The sequence below is a fragment of the Narcine bancroftii genome, chromosome 1 (genome assembly GCF_036971445.1).
Source record: "Narcine bancroftii isolate sNarBan1 chromosome 1, sNarBan1.hap1, whole genome shotgun sequence".
NCBI classification, from domain to species: Eukaryota; Metazoa; Chordata; class Chondrichthyes; order Torpediniformes; family Narcinidae; genus Narcine; species Narcine bancroftii.
The window spans coordinates 72,880,974-72,908,726 of NC_091469.1; the positions used below are offsets into that span (position 1 = coordinate 72,880,974).

At 40.6% G+C, this 27,753-nt stretch overlaps 1 protein-coding gene across 3 annotated transcripts in view; it reads left to right on the forward strand.

Moving 5' to 3' along the window:
- rasef (RAS and EF-hand domain containing) overlaps positions 1 to 27,753 on the forward strand; it is a 105,037-nt gene that overhangs the window by 48,388 nt on the left and 28,896 nt on the right. For all 3 annotated transcript variants that reach the window (XM_069930337.1, XM_069930340.1, XM_069930334.1), the window contains 3 exons: positions 11,387 to 11,533; positions 23,286 to 23,376; positions 26,018 to 26,113. In XM_069930337.1, coding sequence (XP_069786438.1) covers positions 11,387 to 11,533; positions 23,286 to 23,376; positions 26,018 to 26,113 — 334 coding nt within the window. The remainder of the gene's footprint in view (positions 1 to 11,386; positions 11,534 to 23,285; positions 23,377 to 26,017; positions 26,114 to 27,753) is intronic.

Below are 27,753 nucleotides of genomic sequence, written 5' to 3' on the forward strand. Positions count from 1 at the left end.
ATTGGATAGATTCTTGTTAGTAAGCTTTCCAGAAATTTTTGGAAATGGTTGTAGTGTTATTTCCATTTCAGGAGTTTGAGTTTAAATGATTCATTGACGTTGTGAAGGAATTAATGCTAAATAGATGGCGAATCATTCCTGGGTTCCTGATTAATTTTGACCCTGCTGTTCATCCTAAGAAGTAAACATATACAAATGAATGTGTTAAAGCTGCGTGAAGGCTAATTGTATTTAAGTGATCATTAAAAGTGGGTGTATCTGCCTCACAACTTTTGATTTAATAGAAGTAAAGTTGAACTCTATGCAAAACCATTTGCGGGACTGCATAAGGCGATTTACAATGGGTTACAACCAGGTTGATTGTGACTATGAGGAAGTAGCAACATTTTTGTCGACACTAGGTTAAACGCACAAGCATTATTTGTGCACTAAGAGCTTGTAATGGGTTTTCTGTAAATGGGTTTGATTGATGGCCCCTTAGCTGCAGAATCATTAAGGGTGAGAATTAAATGTCTCAGGATACCGCTTACAGGACATTTGAGGAAAAATGGGAAGGACGAAAATTAAATATCAAGTCAAACCACTTGGGTGTAGAATCACTGTGAAGCTTTTTTTTAAAAAAAGTGCTAGGCTTTTACTTTAAGGCTTCATTTAAAACTTATCCCTGGTTCTAAAAAAATATAATTTTGTGTGTATTGTGATTCCCTCAGATTTCAATATAACATAATTTTAAATTATTTCTTTCCTCATTTGTACCTTGATCTAGTGTTTCCCATTTCTTCTTGTTCTGAAAGAAGTTTCAATGTTTGTTTTGAAAAAGTGGGTGAATTGCCTTGCATGACTGCTGCAAATTCTGTTCTTGTGGTTCTGGGCACCGTGCTGGTTCATTGAGCATCATGTGATTGGGTAGAATTAAAGAGCAAGCTTGTTTAAAATTTAGTTTATCCAGTGGGGTAGATAAAGGAGGACCTGTAGAAGTAATGCACTTAAATTTTCAAGGCACCATGCAAGCTGCCATTCTTATAGCTTGTGAAATTGGGAGTGATGGATTGGCATGGATTGAGGATTGTTGATGGACAGGTAAAATGAGGAATAAATGAGTCATATTTGAGTTGTTTAATCAGTGATAGGTCAAAAAAGGCTTTATATTTGCAATCGATATCTATGATACAGATGAATTCAGAATTGGTTTGCCTGCAGAAAACTGAGGGTAGTTGTAGATGGAATATATTCTGCCTGGAGTTCAGTGACCAGTGGAGTTTTGCAGGGGTCTGTTCTGGGACCCCAGCTGACTGTGATCTTTTTAAGATATAAATGACATTGAGGAAGAAATGAAAGGTTGGGTCAGTAAGTTTGCAGATGACATTAAGGTCGGGAGGTAATGTGGACAGTGAAGGTTGTTGTAGGTTACAACAGGATGTAGACAGGATGCAGCATTGGACAGAAAAGTGGCCGTTGGAATCAGTTTGGATATGTGTGAAGTGATGCATTTTAAAAGCTAAACTTGATGACAAAAGGATTAATTAGGAAAGGTAAAAGTGATTGAGAGAAAGCTGGCAGAGAACATAAAAAATGACTGTAAAAGCTTTTATAGATGTGTAAAGAGAAAGAGATTAGTTAAGACAAATGTATGTCCGTTACAGTCAGAAATAGGTCAATTGGTCATGGCAAACCAACTGAATAACTACTTTAGTTACTAAGGAAAACCTAAATAATCTTCAGGAAATAGTAGGGGACCAAGGATCTAATGTGATGGAAGGACTGAAGGAAATAAATGTAAGTTGAGAGGTTGCATTAGGTAAATTGAAAGGATTAAAGGGAGATAAATCTCCAGGGCCAGATAGTCTGTATCCCAGAGTGCTTAAGGAAGTAGCCCAAGAAATAGTGGATGCATTAGTGTTAATTTTTCAAAAACTCTTTAAATTCTGAATTAGTTCTTGAGGATTGTAAAACGTAATCCCACTTTTTAAGAAGGGGGGGAGAAAATGGGAAACTATAGACCAGTTAGCCTGACGTCAGTAGTGGGGAAAATGCTAGAGCCAATTATTAAAGATGCAATTGCAGCACATTTAGAAAGTAGTGATATCAGCAGACAGAGTCAGTATGGTTTTACGAGGGGAAAATCACATCTGACCAATCTTATAGAATTTTTTGAGGATGTAACTAGTAGAGTGGATAAGTGAGAAACAGTTGTGGATGTGATATATTTGGACTTTCAAAAGGCTTTTGATAAGGTCCCACATAGGAGATTAGTGTACAAACTCAAAGCACACAGTATAGGAGTTATGGTGTTAAAGTGGATAAAGAATTGGTTGACAGACAAGAAGCAAAGAGTTGGAATAAACGGGTTCTTTTCAGAATGGCAGGCAGTGACTAGTGGGGTACCGCAAGGCTCAGAGCTGGGACAGCAGTTATTTATAATATGTCAGTGACTTAGATGAGGGAATAGAAAGCAGAATCTCCAAGTTTACAGATGACTTGAAGCTGGGTGACAGGGTTAGCTGTGTAGAGGATGCTAAGAGGGCACAGGGTGACTTGGACAAGTTAAGTGAGTGGGCTAATGCATGGCAGATGCCATATAATGTGGATAAATGTGAGGTTATCCACTTTGGAGGCGAGAATATTATTACCCAAATGGTGTCCGATTAGGAAAAGGACAGACGCAACGAGACCTGGGTGTCGCTGTTCATCAGTCATTGAAAGTGGGCAAGTAGGTACAGCAAGCAGTGAGGAAAGCGAATGGTATGTTGGCATTCATAGCAAGAGGATTCGAGTACAGGAGCAGAGAGGTTCTACTATAGCTATACAGGTCCTTGGTGAGACCACACCTAGAATATCTGAGGAAAGACATCCTTGCTATTGAGAGAGTACAAAGAAGGTTCACTAGATTGATACCAGGGATGGCAGGAGTTGCATATGAAGAAAGGCTGGATCGACTAGGCTTGGACTTGCTGGAATTTAGAAGATTGAGGGGGGGGGGGAATCTTGTAGAAATATAAAATTCTTAAGGGAGTGAACAGGCTAGATACAGGAAGGTTGTTTCCGATGTTGGGGAAGACCAGAACAAGGGGTCACAGTTTAAGGATGGGGGGAGGGAGAAGAGAGTCTTTTAGGACCGAGATGAAAAGAAAATCTCTCAGAATGTGGTGAATCTGTGGAATTCTTTGCCACAGAAGGTAGTTGAAGCTAGGTTTGTCTATATTTAAGAGGGTATTAGATTTGGCCCATGTGGCTAAGGGGATCGGGGATATGGGGAGAGGGCAGGTACTGGGTACTGAGTAGATGATCAGTCATGATCAAAATGAATGGTGATGTAGGCTTGAAGGGCCAAATGGCCGCCTTTTACACCTATTTTCTATGTGTGAGCAGTTCCTTTGGTCATTCAGCATTTTCACTGCTTGTGGAAGAAGCTGATCCTCAGCCAGGTGGTGCTGGCTCTGATACTTCTGTATCTCTTCCCTTATGGGACTGATGAAAGATGCAGGGTGGAAGGGGTCCTCAATAATTTGCCCACTTCAGACAACTATTGCAGTGAATCCTGTTGATTGGAAGGGGGAATGGGGTTGGGAGGAGAGACTCCAGTGATCCACTCTGCCACTCTTATGGTCATGTGGATTGTCCTCCGATCCTTTTCTCTGCAGCAACCTTACTACATTGGATGCTCTCAATAAAGTTCCTATAGAAAATTGACATCATGGTGGCCAGTAGCCTTGATTGCTTCGGTCTTCTCAGGAGGTGCAGTCGCTGCTGTGCCTTCCTGACAAGTGAGATATTGAGTGTCCATGATAGGTTACTAGTTAAGTGAACTCCAAGCAACTTGGTGCTCTCCACTCCCTCTACTACAGAGATGTTGGTCCTCCTAAAGTCCAAGATTATCTCCTTCATCTTGTCCACTTTGAGATTTGGGTTGCAACTCTCGCACCATTTCATGAGATTTTCCACCTCTTCTCTGTATTGAGACTCATTGTTGTGCTGATGAGGCCAACTACTGTTGTGGCATCTGCAAACTTGATGACACTTTTGGAGCTGGATCTGGCGATGCAGTCTTGGGTCAGTAGCGTGAACAGGATTGGGCGAGTACACAGGCCCGAGGTGTGCCAGTGTTCAGCATGGTGGTACTCAATATTCTGCTACCGACTTGGACAGGCTGTGATCTTTCCATTAGGAAGTCCAGGAACCAATTACAGAGAGGGGTGTTGAGTCCCAGCAAGGACTGCTTCTCTACCATCCTCTGGGGAATTGTATTAAATGCCAAGCTGAAGTCGATGAACTAGGGTGATGAGGCATATGAGGCATCATTTTTCAGGTGGGCCAGGACAGAGTGAAGTGACAAGGCTATAGAATTGTCTGTGGAATGGTTTCTTCTCTAGGAAAATTGAAATAGATCCAGTGTCTGAGAGGTGTGCTTTGATTAGTTCCATCACCAGACGGTCGAAACATTTCATAACGGTGGAGGTCAGTGCAACAGAGTGATAGTCATGGAAGCCTGTTATTATTGCCCTCTTGGGTACAGGGATGATGGTAGCTGTCTTGAACCATGCTGGAATGATGGACTGCTGAAGTGAGGTGTTGACTATGTCTGTGAAGCTCTCCGTCAATTGGTCTGCACAGTCCTTTATGACTGATCAGGTATGTCGTCTGGACCTGCTGCCCTCTATGAAAGTTTGTGGCCTTCATTAGTCAGAGGATTGAGTTCAAGGGCAGTGAGGTCATGTTGCAGCTCTATAAAACTCTGGTAAAACCTGATTTGGTAAAGTGTGTTCTGTTCTGATTGCCTCATTGCAGGAAGGGCATGGGAGCTTTGGAAAAGGTGCAAATGAGATTTACCTGGATGTTCTGTGGATTGAGGAACTTTAATTTTTTTCAATTTAAATTTAGACATACATGGTAACAGACCATTTCGGCCCACAAGCCCGTGCCGCCCAATTTGCACCCAATTAACCTACACCCCCGGTATGGTTTGAATGGTGGGAGGAAACTGGAGCCCCAGGGGAAAACACGCAGTGTGGGATTCAAACCCTGGTCCCAATCACTGGCACTGTAAAAACATTGCACTAACTGCTATTGCCATCCGAACTGCCCCAAACCTATCTAATGAGGTAAGGTTAACAGTGTTAGCGCTTTTGTGTTTGGAGTGAAGATGAATGAGATGTGACTTAATGGAGGTGTACATGGTTGATAGGCATTGATAGGGTGGCAAACCAACATCTTCTGGGATGACAGTAGCAAATACCCGAGGACATCTGTACAAATTGAGGGGACACATCAGGGGTAATTTTTTTTGTATACTGTGATAGGTGCCTTCAATACATTGTCAATGGTGGTGGTGGAGGTTGGCACAATACAGTTATTTAAAAGATGCTTAGACATGCACATGGATGAATGAAAAATAGATGGTTATGGGTGTGAGGTAGGGAAGGATTGGGTTTCTATAGCTTGGTACAACATTGTGGTCCAAAAGGGCAAGAACGTGACAAATAGAACAAAATTGCCTTTGGAGAAAGATGGAAAAGCAGAATTTTTAACTTAAATTGTAGGTGTGAGATGTAACAGTGTACATGTGTATATCTGCAAATTGCAATGTTGGTTTTTATTATAAAGAGTCTGGAATGTAATGCAAAATATGCTGACTGGGCTGCATCACAGCCTAGTATGGGGGCGCCAGTACCTCTGAGCAGAAAACTCTGCAAATGGTAGTGGACACAGCCTAGTACATCACAGGAAAAACCCTCCCCACCCTCGAGAGTCATCTACATTAATGCTGCTGTTGGAGAGCAGCAGTAATCATCAAAGATCTCACTGCTGCCATCAGGAAAGAGGTATAGGTGCCACAAGACTTGTACCACCAGGTTCAGGAACAGCTGCTAATCCCCTACCATCTGACTCATCAACAACAACTCAATCAAAGACTCTTTTAAGGACTTTTACAGGACTTTACACATTTATTACTGAATATTTTTTGTATTGCACAGTTTGTTTACATTTCTCTCTTTTGTCTAAGTATCTTTTGAGTCCAATTTTTTTTGCACTACAGAGAAGTAGACATTCTGTCTGGCCTGCAGGAAAAAGAATCTCAGGGTTGTATGTGATTATCATGAATGCACTTTTGATAATTTGAAATTTGGATTAAAAATAATTTTCTGTAATTGAGGAAAGAATGACATGATTCCCTGAGAGTAGTATTCAGTAAGATTTTTTCAGGCAACATTCTGTGGCCTATTTTTGGGTATAGCACCTTGAGATAACTTCATTGAAAGTTAATTCTTTGTTTGTTAATTGTTTGAATAATGGTTCCACTGACAGCCTAATCTGGAAGTGAATAATCATCTCAGCAGGCGGGTATTAAGATTAGTTAAGATTAGAGATACAGCACCATAACATTCCCTTCTGGCCCATGAGCCACACCACCCAAATACACCCATGTGACCAATTAACCAACCAATCTCGTATGACTTTGGAATGTGGGAGTAAACCTACGCAGACACGGTGATATTGTACAAACTCCTTGAAGATAGTGCTGGATTTGTGCCCAGGTCGATTGTGCTGGAATAGCGCTATGCTAACCACTACACTAAGTGCCACGCTGGAGAAACAGTTTTTATTCTGGTCATGATTTTTGAAATTCTGCCTTGGAGATCTGCAGCTGATAAATCACCGAATACCTTACTGAGACTGATCGATAGGTGCTCAGATACTTTTACGAGCCCAAAGGACCCCAAAACCCAGCAGCAATAGGCATTCACCAAGATAAGTAGTTACTTAAACAAAAATTGTTTTTAATTATCTTTAAACATGAAAACCGAATCAAACTTTAACTTATCTCTATTAACTTAATTAAACCCAACTTAACCCCCTTCTAATTCTAAGTATGTGATGTGTGTGTAAATGTAAGAAAAGTTCTTTGGTTCACAGTTCAATCTCACTTTTCATTCTTCCAATTTCTCTGGTTGCAGGCAATTCTTATACTGTGCACAAAATTTAACATGTATAAAGTTCACCAGACTTTGGTGCTCGAAAGGTAAATGTTTACTGCTCAGGAAGGTTCTCATAGGGTTTGCAGAGAGAGATTTGTTGTTTCAGGATTTCCATAACTGAGGTACCACCATTAGTCACCTCAATGTCTTGCTGATGAAACTTGCCTCATCAGGGTTCTCCAGGTGATAACCTCTTTCTTTCAGGCTATCACAGAGTTCCTTTCTGTTTCTCTTATTCCAAGAGAAACATCAGACAGATAGCATTCACAGCCATCGGCTGCTCTGGAGTTTGTTTTAGTTCCAACCAGCTTCTCCTGCTTATTTCAGCTAGCCATCTTTCTCACACTCTCTCTCTCTCCAACTGCCAGAAAGCCCATGCGACTCTCTTACTTGTGAAACTCTTGACCTTCTCCAGCAAACAATAGGAGTTAGTCTTCTTGGTCAAGCTGTTGTCTTTAGGTAAGCAAAAACCCAGGAGTGACCTTTCTGTGCACTCTGTCAAAATCCTTGCAAAGAGCTTTTAACAGCCAGAGCATCTGCTGCTTATTGCTTTAAAGATGTCATTTCAATTAGCACCTACTGGTGAAATGTGCACAGCATTCTCCATAGTTTCTGTAAATTTACTGAATATGAATTCTTCAATATTTCAAATAAAATCTGTTTTAAAATGTAACCTACTCTAATTTTACCAATTTATCTCCCAAATATTCCATTACAATACTGAAAGATCAGGGTGAAGTCTAGGGAAGTAGATTTGAAGTTGATTGTTTATCTTATTGAAAGGCAGCAGGTTCAAAAAGATAATGTCCTATGCCATATGTTAAGGTTTCAATGTAGATTTCCAACAGGCCTATAATGTACTTATGTTGAGAGTGAGGAAAACACACACACACACACACACACACACACACACACACACACACACACACACACACACACACACACACACACACACACACACACACACACACACACACACACACACACACACACACACACACGCACGGGAAAAGTCAATACAATGCCGACCACCCCTTGACTCTCAGGCACGGATCTGTGCTATTAGGGACACGAATTAAATACTCCCAACCCTTTTAACAGTGCACATCTTCCCAACAGTTTCTCCAGCGCACTCCTACATTTCTAGGCCCGGAGTGAAGCAGGGTGGTTCGAAGCTGGCAAACCATATAACAATTTACAGTGCAGAAACAAGCCATATTGGCCCTTCAAGTCCGTGCCAGTTCACTTGAACAACTCCACTAGTTCTCCCCCCCCCCCCCACCCTCTGCCCATAACTCTCCTATCCCCTCATATCCATGTACACATCCAACCTTCTCTTAAGTTACAGAAAGGACCCTGCCACAACTATAGTCTCTGAAAAATCATTCCATTCTGCCACCATTTTCTGAATGAAGAAGCATCCTCTAACATTTCTCCTAAAGTTTTACCATCTTACCCTTAACTTATGGCCTCTTGTTCCAACCTTCCCTGCCCTCAGGGGAAAGAGTCCACCCATGTCTAGTCTATCTATTGCCTTCATAATTTTAAATACCTCTATCAAATCCCCTCTCAACCGTCTACTTTCCAATGAATAAAGTCCCAGTCTCCTTGATCTTTCTCTGTACTCTAGATGTGGTAATCCAGGCAACATTTTTGTAAATCTTCACTGCACCCTCTCCACCTTATCTATATCCTTCCTATAATTTGGAGACCAGAACTGAACACAATTCTCCAAACCTGGCCTCACCAATGCCTTAAACAGTCGCAGCATCACTTCGCAGCTCCTAAACTCTATGCTATGATTTATGAAGGCCAGCATACCATATGCCTTCTTAACCATCCTGTCTACATGGGAATCCACTTTCAAGGAACTCTATACCATAACCAAGATTCTTCTGTTCCTCTGCATTCCTCAATGCCCTCTCCTTCACTGCATATTTATTTTTTTCCAAAATGCAGCACCTTGCACTTGTCTGCATTAATTCCATCTGCCATCTTTCAGCCCACTTTACCAAACAAACCAAATCTTTCTGTAATTCAATTAAGCCTTCCTCACTATCCAACCCTCCCCCTTTTTTCATATTGTCTGCATATTTGTTTACACAGTTAACCACCCCCTCATCCAAATCATTAATATAAAATGATAAACAACAGAGGACCCAGCACTATCCCTGAGGCACACCACTCGTCACAGGCTTCCATCTCTCTGCTGTCTATCTTCCAGCCACCTCTGAATCCATCTCACTATCTCTCTATTAATCCCTAGTGACAGAACCTTCCTTACTAACCTTGCATGCGGAACCTTATCAAAAGCCTTACTAAAATCCAAATAGATCTCGTCAACCTTCATGCACTTTTTTTTGTCACCTCTTCAAAAAACTCAACAAGATTTGTCAAACATGACTTTCCCTTCACAAACCCATGCTGGGTGCCCCTGATCAATGCCTGCCTATCCAGATATTTGTATATACTATCTCTAAGAATACCCTCCATAATTTCCCCACCACCAAAGTCAAACTTAACTGGCCGATAATTACTTGGCCTGCACCTTGTGCCTTTTTTTAAACAACGGAACTACATTTGCAACCCTCCAATTCTGCAGCACCACACCTTCCTCGAGAGATCATTGAAAAATCACTGTCAGAGCCCCCGCTCTTTGCTCCCTGACCTCCTTTAACGTCCTGGGAAAAATCCTATCAGGACAGGAGACTTGTCCACCTTTATTGATCCTAGAAGCTCCAAAACCCTCTTTTTACTAATCCCTATCCTTTCCATAACTAAGCCATTCACCTCACTTATCTCACATAGTCCAATATCCCTTTCCTTGTGAATACAGATGAGAAAAAAAATCATTCAATATCTCCCCCATCTCATACGGTTCCTCACATAGTCCACCGTTCCCATTTTCCAGTGGACCTACTCTGTCCTTAACCCTCCTTTTACTATTCCTGTATCTGTAAAAACCCTTGGGATTCACTTTCACCTTATTAGCTATGGACACCTCATATCTTTTTGCTTTTCTAATTTCCCTCTTAAGGTTCTTTCTGCAATCTAAGTAATGATCATACATCTCATCAATCTTTTGTTTCCTATATTTAGCATAGGCCTCCCTCTTATCCCGAACAAACTACCTAATTTTTCTAGAAAACCACGGCTCCCAAAGGGAGAGAACAAAGAACACATGGCACATTTATAGTGCTGGAGGTTCCAGTCCACACCGTAAGCAGGGAAAAATTGCTTGGTGCCAGGAGGGCTAATCCAATTACAACAGCCAATGGCCCAAAGCCAAGTACTGGCAGGCTGGTGAGTCAAGTCCAGGTAATTTACATGGGTTCAACAGCGAGGAGTGCACTAATAGGTGGGGTGAATCCAAACCTTGATTGGCAGCTGGTGTGTTCTCTGACTAGGTAGGGGACAGTGCTGTCACATGACAGCCACAACCCTTCCCAATACAACCTATCAATTGTTGGCCTCTGAATTGAATATTTTTCATTGGCCAAATGTCTGTTGTAATCACAATTGATCTCATTTTCCTTTGGACTTGAGAGAAGGATCAGCTTGGGCTATTTTCCATTTTAAATTTGTTTGGATCAATGTATTTTAATAGGATGAGGATTACTGAGGAAGCAATATATATAGTTCAGCAAATTAGTAGTTACTTCACAGCTAATGGAATAAATGCTTTTACTGTTAAGGTCTCTAAACTAAATTCTGAATTGGAAGCAGGTTAAATTAAATCACCAAAAAAGGACAATTAAAATTTTCCTCTAACACTCTGCCTCTTCTTATTTCCAACCGCCCACCCCACCCCACCCCCAAAAAAACCACCTTTCATTTCTGTTCCTGCCAACTGAATTTTCTTTGGTACCCTTTCTGGATACTTTTAATAAAACGTGTAGATGATCTGGTAAAGGAAATGTGGCAGCATTATATAATTATATCCATTAATCTGTATTTGCATCTCTGTGGTAAACATAATTGTTATCATCTCAAGCTTTTAGAAATGTTTGCATAGGCCCAGTGGAATGCACCTTGGATTGTGATGTTTGTTTCTTTTAAATTTCCATATTGTGTTCCTCATAACTGAGTATATTTAACAAATAAATATTGTTTTGGGCATTGAAAAATACAGAATTGGTCTAGAAAGAAGCATTGAGAATAAAGGTCAACCATAATCTGATCTGATTTTTCTTGCATGGTTTTTCTTGCTTTTATTTTTAAGCTTTTTGTCAAGGCTGTTGGCAATAACTTCAATATTTGGTCAGGAAACTAACTACTGAGAATCTTTGGGTATATGAACAATGTACAAAATAGTTAGATTGAAGATATTTTAAAGCCCTCTAATCATGCCTTATTTTGTTTCATTATTCTGTTTTCTTCTCTCTTCCCCCCCCCCCCCCCCCACTCTACAGACCCCAACAAGCTGCTGGCCTTTATCAGAACCTAAAAACAGCAGAGCCCAGGCTGATTCATCAATATGAATGTGTCATCAGGAACTTTGTTCCAGATATTATGCTGCAGAATGCAGAACTGGAGAAACTAACATGTACTATGAAAAGGTAAACCTGAAGTTTTCATTAAAGATCACAGAGGATTGGGTGGGTTAGTCTGGAGGGTTTCCAGAGGTTACAAAGGGACATTGATTTGATGCAGAGCTGGGCTAATAACTTTCAGATGGAGTTTAACACAGAAAAGTGTGAAGTGGTTTATTTTGGTAGGTCAAAATGGAAGGCAAAATGAAATATTAATGGGAAGACTTTGAGCAGCATGAACAAATTGAGAACTTTAGGGGTCTGTGTCCAGAGGACACTTCAAGCTGTTGCAAAGGTTGATAATGTTGTTATGAAGATGTATGGTGTGTTGACCTTCCTTAACTGTGGGGTCTAGTTCAAGAGCTGTGAGGTAATGTTGCAGCTATACAAAATCTTGGTCAGACGCCACTTGGAATATTGTGTTCAGTTCTAATCACCACATTGCAGGATAGGTGTGAATCTATAGAGAGGGTGCAGAGAATGTTGCAGGATTAGAGAACATGCCTCATGAGGTTGAATAAACTTGGGTCTTTCCTCCTTGGAGTGAAGGAGAATGAAGGATGACCTGATAGACGTGTACAAGATGGAGAGGCATTGATCATGTGGATAGTCAGAGGCATTTTCCCAGGACGGAAATGGATAACATGAGGGGGCATATTTTTAAGGTGCTTGGAAGTAAGTAAGAGGCATATTTTTCCACATAGAGTGGTTGATGCTCTGGTGGAGGCAGGTATAGTAGGATCTTTTAAGAAACTATTAGATATGTGGAATTAAGTAGAATGGGGAGGTTATATGGTTGGGAAATTCTGTGCAGTTATTCATAGGTCAGCACAACATTTAGGCAAAAAGCCTGTGCAATAGATTTCTATGCTCTATCAAGATTCTCAAGGTGGGGCGTGGGAATATTTTGGTGGGGCTTAGGAATATTTCAGTGGGGTGTAGGAATATTTTGGGAAATAATTTAAAAAATTGGTTTGAAAAAATAAACTTATTATGTTGGTATGAAAGATATGACTTGGCAACACGTCAGTACAACACAAATGTGGTAACTACCAAGTAAAATCACTTTGTTTTTATTTTCATAACGTGTTTTTGCTCTTCTGATGTTTCTTTGTTGTTTCTCTTAACTGTTGTTGTCCTTGGTTAACATTATAATTATATTTTTCTGACCGGTCTTATTATCATCCATTCCAAATGATCTCATTAGCAACGAGGATTCCATGTTATCTCAACAATCATGTCTCTGTCCATACCCCTTTACTTTTTCAGTTCAGTAGTGAGTGAAAGATATCTGTATGTATCTTTGTGCACTAGCGTATTGATGGGGGTGGGAAGGGTCCACCCCAGGTGCCAGCCTGAGGGGGCGGGTGTCAAAATCACAGAAAAAAAAAGGACCCCAGAAAGTAAAGCATGAGGTTAGCGCAGTTTTGATGCACTTTCTGCAAAGAAAAATGTCAGAAACTGCGCTAATGGTTAATTTTAGGATAAGTATACTTCCTTTCATTCGATCATTACTTTTATTATATTTTCCAATTCTAAGACAAAATAAAATATTGACTAATCTGTTTCAGGAAGTTTATGCTGTTGTATCAGGTACTCAATCCTTTATCCGGACATCTAAAATCCAGAAAGCTCCAAAATCCAGCAACTGGGGAGAGAGACTGCAGCGCGAGTCGGGCGGGCGAGGGGTATGGGGGGGGGAGACTGGAAGCACGAGTCGGTGGGTGAGGGGGTTGGGGGGGAGACCGCAGTGCGACTGGAAGGGGGTAGGGGTGAATACGGCAGCACAATTCGGGTGGGCTTAAATCTGGTTTTCCAAAATCCAGAAAAATCCAAAAATTCGGGATACACTGTGCTTCCCATTGGCCAGGCTGGTGCCAAGCTTGCTTTCCATTGGCTTCCTGCCCGGTCGAACGCCAGGCAGCCAGTGATGTGCATCCACTGTCAGTTATGCCACATTGCGTCCTGGGCAGAGCAGTGGGCGGGGTGGGGGGGGGAAAGGAAGAAGCAGCAGTATGCACCATCGCAACATCTCCAGTACCATCATGGTTCAGCATGGGGCTGCCGATTGGCCTCGCAAAGAGGCAGTCTGACCTTAAAGTGTGTTTGAGGAAGGAAGGAGTGAAGGAGCCTGGGTGTGGATCAGAAGCAGCAAAAATGTGGGAGGGCCCTGGGGAAGGGGATGCTGCTGGGCCCTCGAGGAAATGGAGGTGTGGTGACTGTAGAGTTGCAGCATTCAGCATTGATTGGTCAAGAAACAGAGGTGCTAGAGAGGCATGTGCAGGTATAGCCTGGGGAAGGGGGTTGGCAGGGTCAAGGAGGGGGTGAGTGGGTGTGGGGAAAGGGAGTAGGTGGCTGGCTGGGGAGGGAATTGGGGAATTGGCAGATCCCTGCAGCATTGAGAGCTTGACTTGTATTTTTTGAGTTGGTAAATTTATCTAAAAGCTGATTGTTTTGAGAGGGTGCAATTTCAATGCTGGTTGTAGGTGCTATTTTATATAAGTACACCTCTGGGTGGTTGAGCATGGCCTACGAATGCTTACCCGCCCCTCTGCCCCCTGCCAATGATGCTGGCCCTAGGGGTCCTTACTCAAGGTCAGCCTTGCAGCCTGGGTGGTAGTTCATCCACCACTGATCTGAATGGGTAGAAAATTGGGCAGAAGTTTTGAGTGTCTGACTATCAATGTGAAAATCTATTTAATTGAGAAGGGGGTAAGAAGACTTTACTATAAACTCTAAACATCCTATCAAGCCATTGAGGGCACCTATCTCACAGGCATTATTAGATATTGGATTGGTCGGAAATGCCTGCTGATAACAACAGCTGTAGGAAGTGGCTGGAGGCAATGTGTTATTAAAATGGAGGCGATAAAGAGTGACCCATTGAGCTCCAAATCATTTTCACCCCAGACAAAGAGATTGAATCAATGCTAACCATGCAGAGATTGCAGAAATCAAGAGATTGTCTTTTGTCTTGCTAATTTATATTTGAAGAAAAAAATGGTTCATTCAAGACAGATATCACTTAGCAGTCTGGCCACATCCAGTAAAAAGGTTGAGAGAACAGCTGGAGTGGTGGATCTACCGATGCATGTAATCCAAGGGTTTGTCATTGCCTGCATTTGGTTGCCCGTCCAGCTTCTCATTTTCCATCTTTCAAAAAATGTCAGCAACTTTTCTCTCACAGGAATTCTTTTGAAGCTTCTCTACTTCTATTCTGTCTCCTGAAAAGCTGAGTGCCTCCAAACTCTTCATTATCCTCTGATTGTTGAGTTGGTTTCCATTTGATCCAATGATTCCTTGATGTGTTTGATTTAAAAATGCTGTTATAGACTTTACCAGACTGATCTTTCTGTTTAATATCTCACCTGAGATATCTCTGACAAATGAAATGCTTCTTTGGTTCTAACTTGTAGCAGTCCCTGAACCAATAGTTTTTTGGATTCGAGACTTAAGCTGATGCTCCTCCAGGTTATAAGTGCTTAAAAAGAATGTATTGTCGGACTTTTTCTCTGATCTTTTGAATAATTGCAGACTGTTTTTGCCTGCAACGTGTTTTAAAATGACTCGGTTCCTTCCGACTGTATTGGTTATCCAATGTTTCAGGAGGGGACCATTCATTCTTTAAATGGCTAGATAACATCACATTTTCTTCTAAGCTTTGAAAAATGGAACAGAGGTCCAAAGAGACTTGGGGATTCCTCGAGCTGGTTTCCCTGATGCTTAACTTGCAGGTTGAGTGGGGGGAAAAAAAGGCAAATACAATGTTGGCATTCATTTCTAGAGGACTAGAATATAAAATCAAGGATAGAAGGCTGATATTCTATGACAATGGTCCAACCACATTTGGAGTATTGTGAGGGGTTTTGCACGCTTTTATCTAAGGAAGGATATACTGCTGTTGGAGAAAATCTGGAGGAGGCTTATGAGAATGATCCCAGAGAAGAGAGTGGACTTGTGAAGAGCATTTGGCTCTGGGCCTGTACTCACTGGAGTTTAGAAGGATGAGGAGAATCTCACAGAAATGTTCAAAATATTGAAATGTTTGGATAGAGCGGACATGCTGTTGTTACCAGTAGTGGGATAGTTTAGGACCAGAGGGTACAATCTCGGAATAAAATCTCTTTAGAAAAGAGATGAAGAGAAATTTCTTCAGCCGGAAGGAGTTGAATCTGTGGAATTCTTTGCCATAAATGGCTGTGGATGCCAAGCTGTTGAGTATATTTAAAGTGGTGATTAATGTGTTCTTGACAGTAAATGCGTCAAAGGCAATGGTGGATGGTGGAGCAGTCTTGATGGGGGAAAATGGCCTAATTCTTCTATGTCTTGAGACTGCCCATGGATATTATGCCTAAATAATCAGATGATGGTGTACAATAGTTTTGTTCTAATACAATTGTAGCATTTTTAAAAATATTTTATTAAAAATTTTCTCCATACTTGCAGTAAGCAAAATTAATATAATAATACAGATTGGAAAAGATATGTACCCCCCCCCCCTCAAAATAGCTAATTTAAAAGATATAATATAGCTATATAAATGTAGAAAGAAATGAAAGAAGAAAGAAAATTTTCAGGATTGCATAGGATTGTTGTCTTAATACACGTATATAAAAATTCTTCTATACAACTCAGAAGAATCTCGCAGGTCTAGAGGAGCAGAAAAACCATTGCTACAAATTTAAGCCTAATATTTGGGTATGCGGGCACCAAATTTGCAAAAAAAACATAGGATATTTATTTCTCAAGCTATATGTACCATCTCTGATTTCCAAGTAACTGCAATACATTTCCTCACCACCGCTAACGCTTCTTTAACAAATTCCAATTGATAATTTTAATTTGGGCCTTGTTCCTTCAATATTTCCTAATAAAAATAAGTACAGATTTTGCAGAAAAACAACTCCTGTAACTTGTTCCAAAAAAATTTCTGTAAATCTACCCAAAAAGTTCTTGCATTAGCCCAAGACCAAGATGAATGCAAGAAAGTCCCTGCATCTTCACCACACCACCACACCTAAAGCATTGATCTGATAAATTGGATTTTATTCTAATCAATTTCTGTGGTGTAAGATGTAAAAAAATTATACTGAACTAATCTATATCTTGCATTAATAGTACAATCCCTACATAAATCTACCCATATTTACTCATCAATTACAATATTCAGATCTGTTTCCCACCTTTGTCCAGACTTGTGAACTCCTCATTTAAAAGTTCCTACTTAATACAAATAAAGAGTATATCATAGAAGTAAACTTTTTAACTATTCCTCTTCTAATAAGGAGTTCTTCTTCAGTACAACTAGGCAACAACATGGTTGGTCCTAACTTATCCCTCAAATATGCTACTGGAAATAAAAAAAGAGAGTATTGTGAATTCTACCATATTATTTTTCAATTGCTCAAATGACATTAATTGCCATCTTTCATAACAATTTTCAACATTTTTAACCCCCTTACAAAATTAACTCTCCAGAAATTGATTGTCCTTTGATAAAGAGCAATTTTAGCATCTTTACATAACCTAAGATTCTGCCAACCAATGTAATGATGTGGTTATTTATCAGAGTCAACCAAGCTAAAAATGAAATGATAAATGTCTAAGTATTATGCCGTCCCATCTTCCACAGTCATTTGGTTATGCTAGTTTTCATCAGTTGCATCAAGTCTCGCTGAATAAAATATTGTGACATTATTTTAAATGTCAGATGCCAATGTTTTTTTGAAAATAAACAAGTATCTTTCTGTGCTGGAACAGGCTATCTATTGTACAAATAACACTGCAATTGCTACTGAAAGCCTGCATTGAACAGAACTGTTCTGCAAATTATACCTACAATTTGGTCATGTACTAATTCAGTCAGTGTTTTTTGTAAACAAATCTGAGCAAATTGTTCAGGAGCTTGTTATGGAAACTTGTATGCATGATCCCATATCTTGTTAACAATTGAACACTGTATTTCTAACATATGTACCTTTTGATTTGTAGGACATTAGCATATGAATTGCAATGAATCTGGCATGATGTCTGAACTCACTGCCATATTGCTTGCATGTACAAGCCAGATCTAAATCTGGTGGACTGACTGACTTTTTGATCCAGGAATCCCAGCATGAAGTAGAGTAGCCTATAGACCCTTTCATGCCAAGCCTCTGCCTGGAAGCTAGTTATAAGCATGGAAGGAAAAATATAAATATGCCTTTCATGGAGCAGCCCTAAAAGGCTGTCCTTGCATCACCTTCATGTTTAGCGGTGCCTTGTAGCGCCCTCTAGATTTGATGGAGGCAGGGTGTTTTGAGTCCAGAGGTCCCCAAAACCCATCAAGACAAATGGTTACTTAAACAAAAGTTACTTTTAATTATCTTTAAACATGAAAATAGGATCAAACTTTAACTTATGACTATTAACAACCTGTTGGGGTCTTTCATGGCTTGGTTCAGCATCATGCTGAAGAAGATTGAAAAGAGGGTTGGTGCGAGAACACAGCCTTGCTTCACGCCATTGTTAATGGAGAAGGGTTCAGAGAGCTCATTGCTGTATCTGACCCGACCTTGTTGGTTTTCGTGCAGTTGGATAATCATGTTGAGGAACTTTGGGGGACATCCGATGCGCTCTAGTATTTGCCAAAGCCCTTTCCTGCTCACGGTGTCGAAGGCTTTGGTGAGGTCAACAATGAAGACGCTGTTTACATCCGGTACCGCACGGATGGCAGTCTCTTCAATCTGAGGCGCCTGCAAGCTCACACCAAGACACAAGAGAAACTTGTCTGTGAACTACTCTTTGCAGACGATGCCGCTTTAGTTGCCCATTCAGAGCCAGCTCTTCAGCGCTTGACGTCCTGCTTTGCGGAAACTGCCAAAATGTTTGGCCTGGAAGTCAGCCTGAAGAAAACTGAGGTCCTCCATCAGCCAGCTCCCCACCATGACTACCAGCCCCCCCACATCTCCATTGGGCACACAAAACTCAAAACGGTCAACCAGTTTACCTATCTCGGCTGCACCATTTCATCAGATGCAAGGATCGACAATGAGATAGACAACAGACTCGCCAAGGCAAATAGCGCCTTTGGAAGACTACACAAAAGAGTCTGGAAAAACAACCAACTGAAAAACCTCACAAAGATAAGCGTATACAGAGCCGTTGTCATACCCACACTCCTGTTCGGCTCCGAATCATGGGTCCTCTACCAGCATAACCTACAGCTCCTAGAACGCTTCCACCAGCGTTGTCTCCGCTCCATCCTCAACATCTATTGGAGCGCTTTCATCCCTAACGTCGAAGTACTCGAGATGGCAGAGGTCGACAGCATCGAGTCCATGCTGCTGAAGATCCAGCTGCGCTGGATGGGTAACGTCTCCAGAATGGAGGACCATCGCCTTCCCAAGATCGTGTTATATGGCGAGCTCTCCACTGGCCACCGTGACAGAGGTGCACCAAAGAAAAGGTACAAGGACTGCCTAAAGAAATCTCTTGGTGCCTGCCACATTGACCACCGCCAGTGGGCTGATAACGCCTCTTGGCGCCTCACAGTTTGGCGGGCAGCAACCTCCTTTGAAGAAGACCGCAGAGCCCACCTCACTGACAAAAGGCAAAGGAGGAAAAACCCAACACCCAACCCCAACCAACCAATTTTCCCCTGCAACCGCTGCAACCGTGTCTGCCTGTCCCGCATCGGACTTGTCAGCCACAAACGAGCCTGCAGCTGACGTGGACTTTTTATCCCCTCCATAAATCTTCGTCCGCCAAGCCAAAGAAAGAAAAAAAAAATTAACAACCTAACTTAAGCACATGTGTATTGTGACAGAATATATAGAAATATTTTTGGGAGATAAATTGGGAAACATTAGAGTAGATTACATACAAACACTTTAAAACAGATCTTAATTGAAAATACTGGAAACTTCATGTCCACAGTGACTTTACAGAAACTTTGGAAGAATACCTATGGAAACTTCACAAGTAGATATTAATTGGACAGATGTTGTGAAATGAATGGACTATTATCTTTAAAGCAACAGCAGAGACATGATGGATTTTCACAAGAGTGCTCAGAGAGGTCACTGATGGGTTCTTGTTTACCTAAAAACAACAGATGAACCAGAAGACGGACTCCTATTGTTTGATGGAGAAGGTCAGGTGGTTTTTGCAAGCAGAGGGAGAAAGCAGTCCCTGACTGAGGGTCAAAGTGTGTGTGTGAGAGAGAGAGAGAGAGAGAGAGAGAGAGAGAGAGAGAGAGAGGGGAAGGAGATGGTCATCGGGAGAACCTTGATGGGGCAAGTTTCATCAGCAAGATACTGAGGGAAGTCCTGGAACAACACATCTCTCCCTACAAGAACCTTCCTGAGTGGTAACCATTTACCTTTCAAGCACCAAAGCCTGGTGAACTTTATACATGTTAAATTCTGTGCACAGTATAAGAATTGCCTGCAACCAGTGAACTTGGAAGAGTGAGAAGTGAGATTGGACTGTGAACCAAAGAACTTTTCTAAACTTACCACACATTACACACATGTGTGCTTAGAATTATAGTAAGATAATATATAAGTTAAAGTTTGTTTCTATTTTCACGTTAAAAGATAATTAAAAGCAAATTTTGTTTAAGTAACCATTTGTCTGGGTGAATATCTATTGCTGCTGGGTTTTGGGGTCCTTTGGGCTCGTAACAGTATGTAATATGTATATAAGTTCAGAAAAGTTCTTTAATTCACAGTCCAAACTCACCTCACTCCTCCAAGTTCACTGGTTGCAGGGAATTTTTATACTGTGCACAGAATTTAACATTTATGAAGTTCACTCGGCTTTGGTGGTTGAAAGGTAAATAGTTACCGCTCAGGAAGGTTCTTGTTGGTTTTCAGAGAGAGATTTGTTGCTTGTTAGATACTCACAACTGATTCCTTCTGATCAGCCACTTCAGTGTCTTTACAAAGAAACTTGCCCCATCAGGGTTTTCCAGATGATAATCTCTTTCAGGTCACCACAGAGTTCCTTTTTGTTTCACTTATTTCAAGTGAAACATTATGCAGCCAGTCCTCTTGTATGGTCAAAGGTCTTTGACCAGGCTGAATAAGAACTCACATACTGTCTTCAAAATAGGGTTTTTCCACAAGCTTGCCAGTTTGTCACATTCCAGTCCCATCTGCTGCTGCTGAACTGTAGAACTGAATTCTCTCTCACAGAAAACCACATGATCCTCTTAGAACAGCCAACTGCACTCAGACAGACTGTGGCTCTGGACCTAATCTTCTGAGTTCGCCATCTGTTGCTTCCAAAACAATAATCCTTTACTCCACAGCATGTTCAATTAACACCTACTTGTGAAGTCCTTATAGGCATTCTTCAAAGTTTTTGCAAAGGCAGTTGGAGCCTGAAATGTCTGGCTTGAGCAGAGCTCGGGCATTTTAAATGAGATCTGTTTTGAAGTGTTTGTATGTGACCTATATTAAAAAACCTGCCATAATTATCTCCCCAAAACATATCTATATACAGTACAAAATATATCTGTCATAAATATTGCAGCATATATAGCTGTCCTTCCTACTCATAATCACCCATCCAGCTGGAACCGTTCTGTTTCCCAGTATGATTCCAGCTGCTTGGGGGGAATATGAGCAGTGAAGATGGCCATTGTTCTGCCGCATTTTGAGCTGCTGACAAGCAGCCCTGAAGGCTGAAGTGGCCCGGTGAGGTGCCAGAGCGGCTGCTGGCCCCCGCCCTGAGTGGGTCATGGAGGGAAAGGGGTGAGTGGGTGGGAGATGGGTTACGGGCTGATGGCATCATCGCGACGTCATTAGCCCATCCCTAGCCAGTTGCTTACAGTGGCATTACATTCATGTGAGGCGGTGGAGTGCAGGACTCTGCCCCCAGGAGAGATTGCAGTCAGCGCCTTGGAGCTGGCCACAGTGCATTCGTAAAGGTAAGTCTCCCTACGTAAAGACGAAGAATCTCCACCTTTGAAGTCGAGCTTTTTCACTGCATGTAAGAGCCTTCTGATTAGTGACTGAGATTGACCTTGTGTCCCCTTTGGTCCTTAAATTTGAATTAGCTGATTTGGGCATTTTGTGTGTTTGTAAGTAATTCTGATCAGATATTTAAATGAGTTTCAATACACTTAATGGAAAAAAATGAAAGTGAATTGTAATAGTCTTAAAAAAATAAAATTAGTGTTTTTAAACTTCTAGTCATTTAAAGTAAAAATTATTACCTATTTACTCGTCTCATATGTGCCTTCAGGCTTGAGCATAAACCTTTGGAATCTGATGCCTCTACACAGCATCTGTGGGTTCTGCCACTGCATTTGATAGTAGGTCCAGAAGCAGGGCGGACAGTTAGCTTCCCTCACCAGATGCTCGTGGAAAATGTCTGTGATTTTGTATGACTGGCCTTTACTAAGGATGATGTTTGTAATTTCTAAATGAAATCATCCACAGTAGAATGGTGACACTTACCAGGTTTATTTGTCATTTTGTAAAATTGTACACAAAAAAACCCAGATAAATATAAGTATGATTTAGAGGTGTGAGTAGTTGGTGTTGACAACATACTCGAATGGCTACAGCACTAATGCGCCCAACAAGAATGATTATTTGATTCCAGTGTAAAAGCACATGCAAATTTGACTGTTTTCACTGATCTCATTGAAGACCAGCCCACATTAACTGGTGACCTGACAAACCATAGACAATTCATCAATTAAATTTTCCACCTGATTTGAGTAGGAAGGTTCTGCATTGATTGTTCAGTGGAATGCAACTTAATTCTTGTCAATTGGATAATGAAGTAGTCATTGCTAATCTTGGGTTGACAAGGGCTTGCTTTAATCCAAAACTGGGCTAACCAAAATCTTGAAATCAATTTTTGATTTCCTCTTTTTCGTGCTGTTCTTTGATGGGATATAAGATACCATATGATAGTAACACAATTCGGCCTCTCTTCTCTCCTTGTCTCACCTGTTACACTGCTGCTCTATTGGTGGTGTGCAGATATTTCCAGTTAACTATTGGAGGAGGGGAGGATATCATGGCCTTTGGCACCTATGAATACTTTCCATTGATTCCATTGCTCCCAAGCCAATTTTTTTTTGCTTTCAAATTTTCTCCCCAAGTTCAGCTATAGTTCTGGTTGTACTGTCTATTTCAAAGATGACTGCAGAATCTTTGCTTTGGTCCTTGCTCCCATGAGCAGGCACTAAAATGTTGGAGTTGCTGTATCTTCAATGAAATATCAAATGTGAGGATCTCTCTGGACTCAAGTGAAAGCAAAAGATTCAAAGACTTGAGAGATTTAAATGGGTGATTGAGAGGCACAGACTGGGAGGGGTGAAGGGACCATTTCTGTGCTTTGATTGTTTGGCCCCATCTTATCTCCATAAAACTGACCAGAATTCAACTGACTGTGGCAACCTTGGCTTGAATGATCTGATTCTGTTGCTCCAAATGTAGACTGAATTCCAAAGCTCCAAATCTCTTCTTTCCTCCTCATTCACAGTGGTCCCTGAAGCCCAATTTTTGGAGTAGTTTTGGTTAATTTCTCTCACTATTTCTTTTGGAGGGGGAAAATAGTTAATAACATACTTTTTAAAAAGCTGACCCTTGGTACTTAAAGTATGGCTTTTCTTAAAATTCAAAAGTATGGCTTTTCTTAAAATTCAATTACTTGTTCTGTTTTGGGGACCAGAATCTATATAGCAGGTAAATATTGTGGTTTCTTGCTCTCTGCTACCTTTTAACCTTTGCAAACTTGCTTGTTAACCTTTGTTCCATTGTTACTTCTGTTTCAGGTCCCAGGATGAGGCTGCACAACATCTGAGTGAGCTTGAGGAGGAAACTGATCAGCGAATAAAGACTGCTGTTCAGGAGTCCCAAAAAGAGGTGAGATTTAAAAGGAAAACATGTTTTCTATTGGACTTGATTTTATAGTTTGAAATAAAACATTTTTGTATAATAGGATGAAAAATATAGCCATTTTTTTTTTAAAAAGCCTCTAAACCAAGTGTAGAAGATTGGTAGCCCTCTTGAGAATAATTTTCAACTTCATGCAGTGGTGAGCTGACAGAATGGATTGGCTGCCTGCTGTGGAACCAATCTGAATTTCATTCTGTTGAAAATAAAGTTTAAAAAAAATGCTACTGTGCTTCATAAATAAGTTCCTGAGTTGAATTCTGTTGAAAAATAGAAATCAATTGCTATATGAGCATTTCAAAAATCAACACTGCAGAAGATCTGGTTAACAGCAAGGCAGTTTATTCAGAAGCTCAACTCAACCGATGCCTTGGAGTCATACCCTGAAAGATTTCTGGCTTATTCTGCTGAGGTTCAGAATTGTTCAGTCTTTGTACAAATCATGCAGTTTTGTACTACAATTGTTTTGGAAACTTCCCCAAATACAGCATGTCAGAATGATGAGTACAAGTTCAATAACTTGTCAAGTTCACATCATCTCATAATGGCAGTTTAGACATTGGGCCAATAGAATATTTATTGAAACCAATCATGAATGGAGAACATCATGGCCTATCTGCCAAATCAATAAGCTAAACTTTCCCCAGGTTGAAACTGTTTGCTTTATGCCTCAAGTCCCTCTTCTTGGGCCTTGGCCTGTGAGCTGACCATGACTATGAAGAAATACCTGAAGGATGTTAAACAAAAAAATCTTGATCTTTATCATCACCCCAGCAATATCACCATGTAAACTGCTGACACCATAAGCAGAATTACAATTTGTATAACTACTAATTTATGTAAAATGATCCAAACCCAGTGATATACTTCATACCCAGTTCCATATTCTGCTCCAAACACTTGGAGCCTCCAAGCCCTCATCTGCATCTTCTGCTTGTGTGTGGATTTGATCCTCAGTCTTCCACTGATGTGCCTCATTGTTCTTGAATCCAGTCGCAGAACAGGGTGGAATGGGTGGCAGTCATATTAGCATAAAATAACTCACCATTTGATCTGATTAGCGCAGGTAGTTGTGTAAGTTCACCCACGGCTTGGTGGCAAATGGTAAGTTAGAATATTTTGAATTTCGTAGTAACATTGCAGAGGCTGATGTTGTTCAAGGAGCATTTCAGTTCTTTTTTTCTCAAGCAGTTTGAAGCTGCAGTAACTTTGTAGTATTTAGCTTTCACTGGAGCATAGTGTAAAAACCTTATCCATCACGACAAACGATTTTCTGTTTCTTTGGGGGTGGGTTCAATACTGGCTTTGCCAGTGTGGCTAGCACTGCTAAATCATAATTTTTTTAAAATCAGCACGTGTTTTTAGCCCAAGACATGTTGGCAAATAATACATTTGTGCCAAGAAAGAAGCAAACGTGTAGTTTCAACATAATCATAAATAATAGACTTGTATATTTAATGATGCTTTTTGCTCAACCTCTGTTATGGTTTTTAAATTGTTTGTTCATGGGTTGTGGCCATTAATGGTGAAATAAAATTAATTATGCTTAAAAAGGCAGTTGGGAATTCACTACATTGATGGGCTTGGGGGTCATAAATAGGCCAGACTGATGCCAAGTTTCCATTCCAGAAACTATTAGTGACCATTTTTGCAATGATCTGACAGTTTTTTTTTGTTACCACTATTTTATGTTAATTGCAGATGAATTTATGTAGTTAAATGTTTTAAATTCCCTTTCTCCCATGGTGGGATTTAAACTGTATATCTGGATCAAAGGTCAGAACTGTGGCTGTGAGTCCAGTAAGTTGACCAGGGCAAAGCATCTTGGTTTAGAGGGTTACTTTCTTTTAAACCTAAAATCAAGTGAAAATGTATCTCTCCTTGAGGTATGAATCACTTTTCAGCTCGGTCATCTTTCTGTAGGAATTCATTGCCTTATGGAGCCCTTCCCTTCAAGCACGTCATTATCTTAAGAGTTGGATGCCACTCTATATGGGCTTTTCACTCATTTTTACACCTTAAATTTTAAATGGAGTCCAGACTGATGAAATGTTTTTTTTTTAAAAAATGATGTAATTTAGTTTGGTCAGCCTCTAAGTTAATATTGAAGAGTTAAAAAACGATATTGTTTGTTTTGTTTTCACTGGATGAGCTGGATTTCCAATGCAGAATTTTTTTTGCGGAGCATGTATCATCCTAAAGAATTTTAAGATTTAAGGCTAATGAGACCCGGTCACTCAAAGAAGCATTCTGTAGAAAGCTAGAGAAGAAACAGACTCTCAGATTAAAAACCTGTGATGTCTTCCATTACTCCTGCAGGTTCAAGCCCCATAATAAACCATGCAATTCCTTTTATTATTATGGTTGGGAGTTGGGGGTGGTGGAATATCTCATTGCTTTTGGCTGCCTGGTCATTTTGCCATGTTATGCATCTGTTTAGTCTCTATTCTTAAGGAAAAAAAAATTCATAGAAAATTTTTAAGTAATTTTCCTCTAAGGTAGTTGAATTAGCAAGGATGCTAATGGAGGTTTATAAGATGAACTTCATAGTTGGAACAGCATGTTGTATATACATTTTGCTAAAGCTTGAGCCATTCAACTTTGATTGCAGGAGCAAAGAAAAGCAGAGTTGGCTCTCATTAGCATTCAACATCAATACGATGCAAATATCAATGAACTTCAACTAACAATTACAAAATTGAAAAAGGTAAGGATTATCTCTAGAGCTGATAGTAGAATAACCTTTGTGCTTGTATTTGGCAACAATTTAAAGAAACCTTTTGTAAAAGGTGGAGCAAAAATTTCTTGTAGCTTAAGATCCCTGCAGCAGTTTTATTTATTGAGGAAACCACAAGCAGGCTAGACAAAGGACATGCAGTGAATGTTGAATACTTCGACTTTCAAAATGCCTTTGACAAGGTGTGGGATGTGAAGCTTAGCAAGATGAGAGCTCATGAAATTACTGGAAAAAGATTAGTATTGGGTGATCAGCAAGAAACAGTAGGAGTAAAGGGATCCTTTTCTGGTTGGCTGTGGTGTTCTGCAGGGGTCAGTGTTGAGGACACTTTTTGCATTGTAAATGATTTGGATTGCAGAATAAATGGCTTTGTGACTAAGTGTGCAGATGATACAAAGATGAGTGGAGGGGCAGCTAGTGAGAATGAGATGGAGAGGCTACAGAGGACTTGGATAAGAAAATGGGCAAAGTGGCAAATGAAATACAATGTTGGAAAGTGTATGGGCATGTACTTTGGCAGAAGGAATAAAAGGGCAGATTTTATTTCAGATGGGGAGAAAATTCAAACTTTGGAGATGCAAAAGGATTTGAGAATCCTTGTGCAAGATACCCTAAAGATTAACTTCCAGGATGACTTGGTAAAGAAGGTGGATGCCATGTTGGAATTTATATCTAAAGGAATAGATTACAAGAATAGGAATATGATTTTGAGACTTTATAAGGTGAGACCCCCTTGGACTATGGGGTACAGTTTTGGGCTCCTTGTTTAAGAAAGGATGCATTGGAGAGGGTTTGGAGAAGATTCACAAGAACAATTCATGCATTGAAGGGTTTAGCACAAGAAGAATGTTTGATGGCTCTTTGACTGTACTCCTTGGAGTTCAGAAGAATGAAGCAGAGACCTCACAGAAGCATTCTGAATGTTGAAAGACCTTGGCAAAGTAGATGTGACAAAGTTCTTCCCCATGGTAGGGGAATCTAGGGCAAGAGGTCATAACTTCAAGATTGAAGGCTGCTCACTTAAAACAGATCTGAATGAATTTCTTCAGCCAGAGTCTGATCAACCTCTGGAATTTTCTACCGCAGATGGCTGTGGAGGCCAGGTTGTTGGGTGTATTTAAGGTAGAGATTTATAGGTATACGAATAGTCAGGATATCAAGGATTATGGAGAGCAGGCATGGGAATGGGGCTAAGAGGGAGAATAGATAAGATCCTAATGGAATAGTGGAGCAGGCTCGATGGCAGAATGGTCCAGTTCTCCTCCTGTATCTTGTGGTCTTAATGACCATAATTTTTCCCAATTGAAGCTGTGACCCATAATCCTGTGATAAGGAACTGGAGAAAAATTGGACAAGTGGCTTGTGAAGTAATTTTCATGCTTCTTGAGGGAAGGGTGTAGACATTGTGTTGTACGTAAACAATGGTTTTGATATTTACAGAAGAGAGGGGTGGTGGAGTTTGTACAAATATCTGGAAAGTTTAGGTTTCCCTTTTTCCTTCGGATCTTAATTCTAACAAGTAGATATTTTAGTTGCATCTACCCTGATCAAAAGTTGTGCATGTTTTCAAGTTGGATGGAATTGTTCATTGCTTGTGGCAGACCACACAA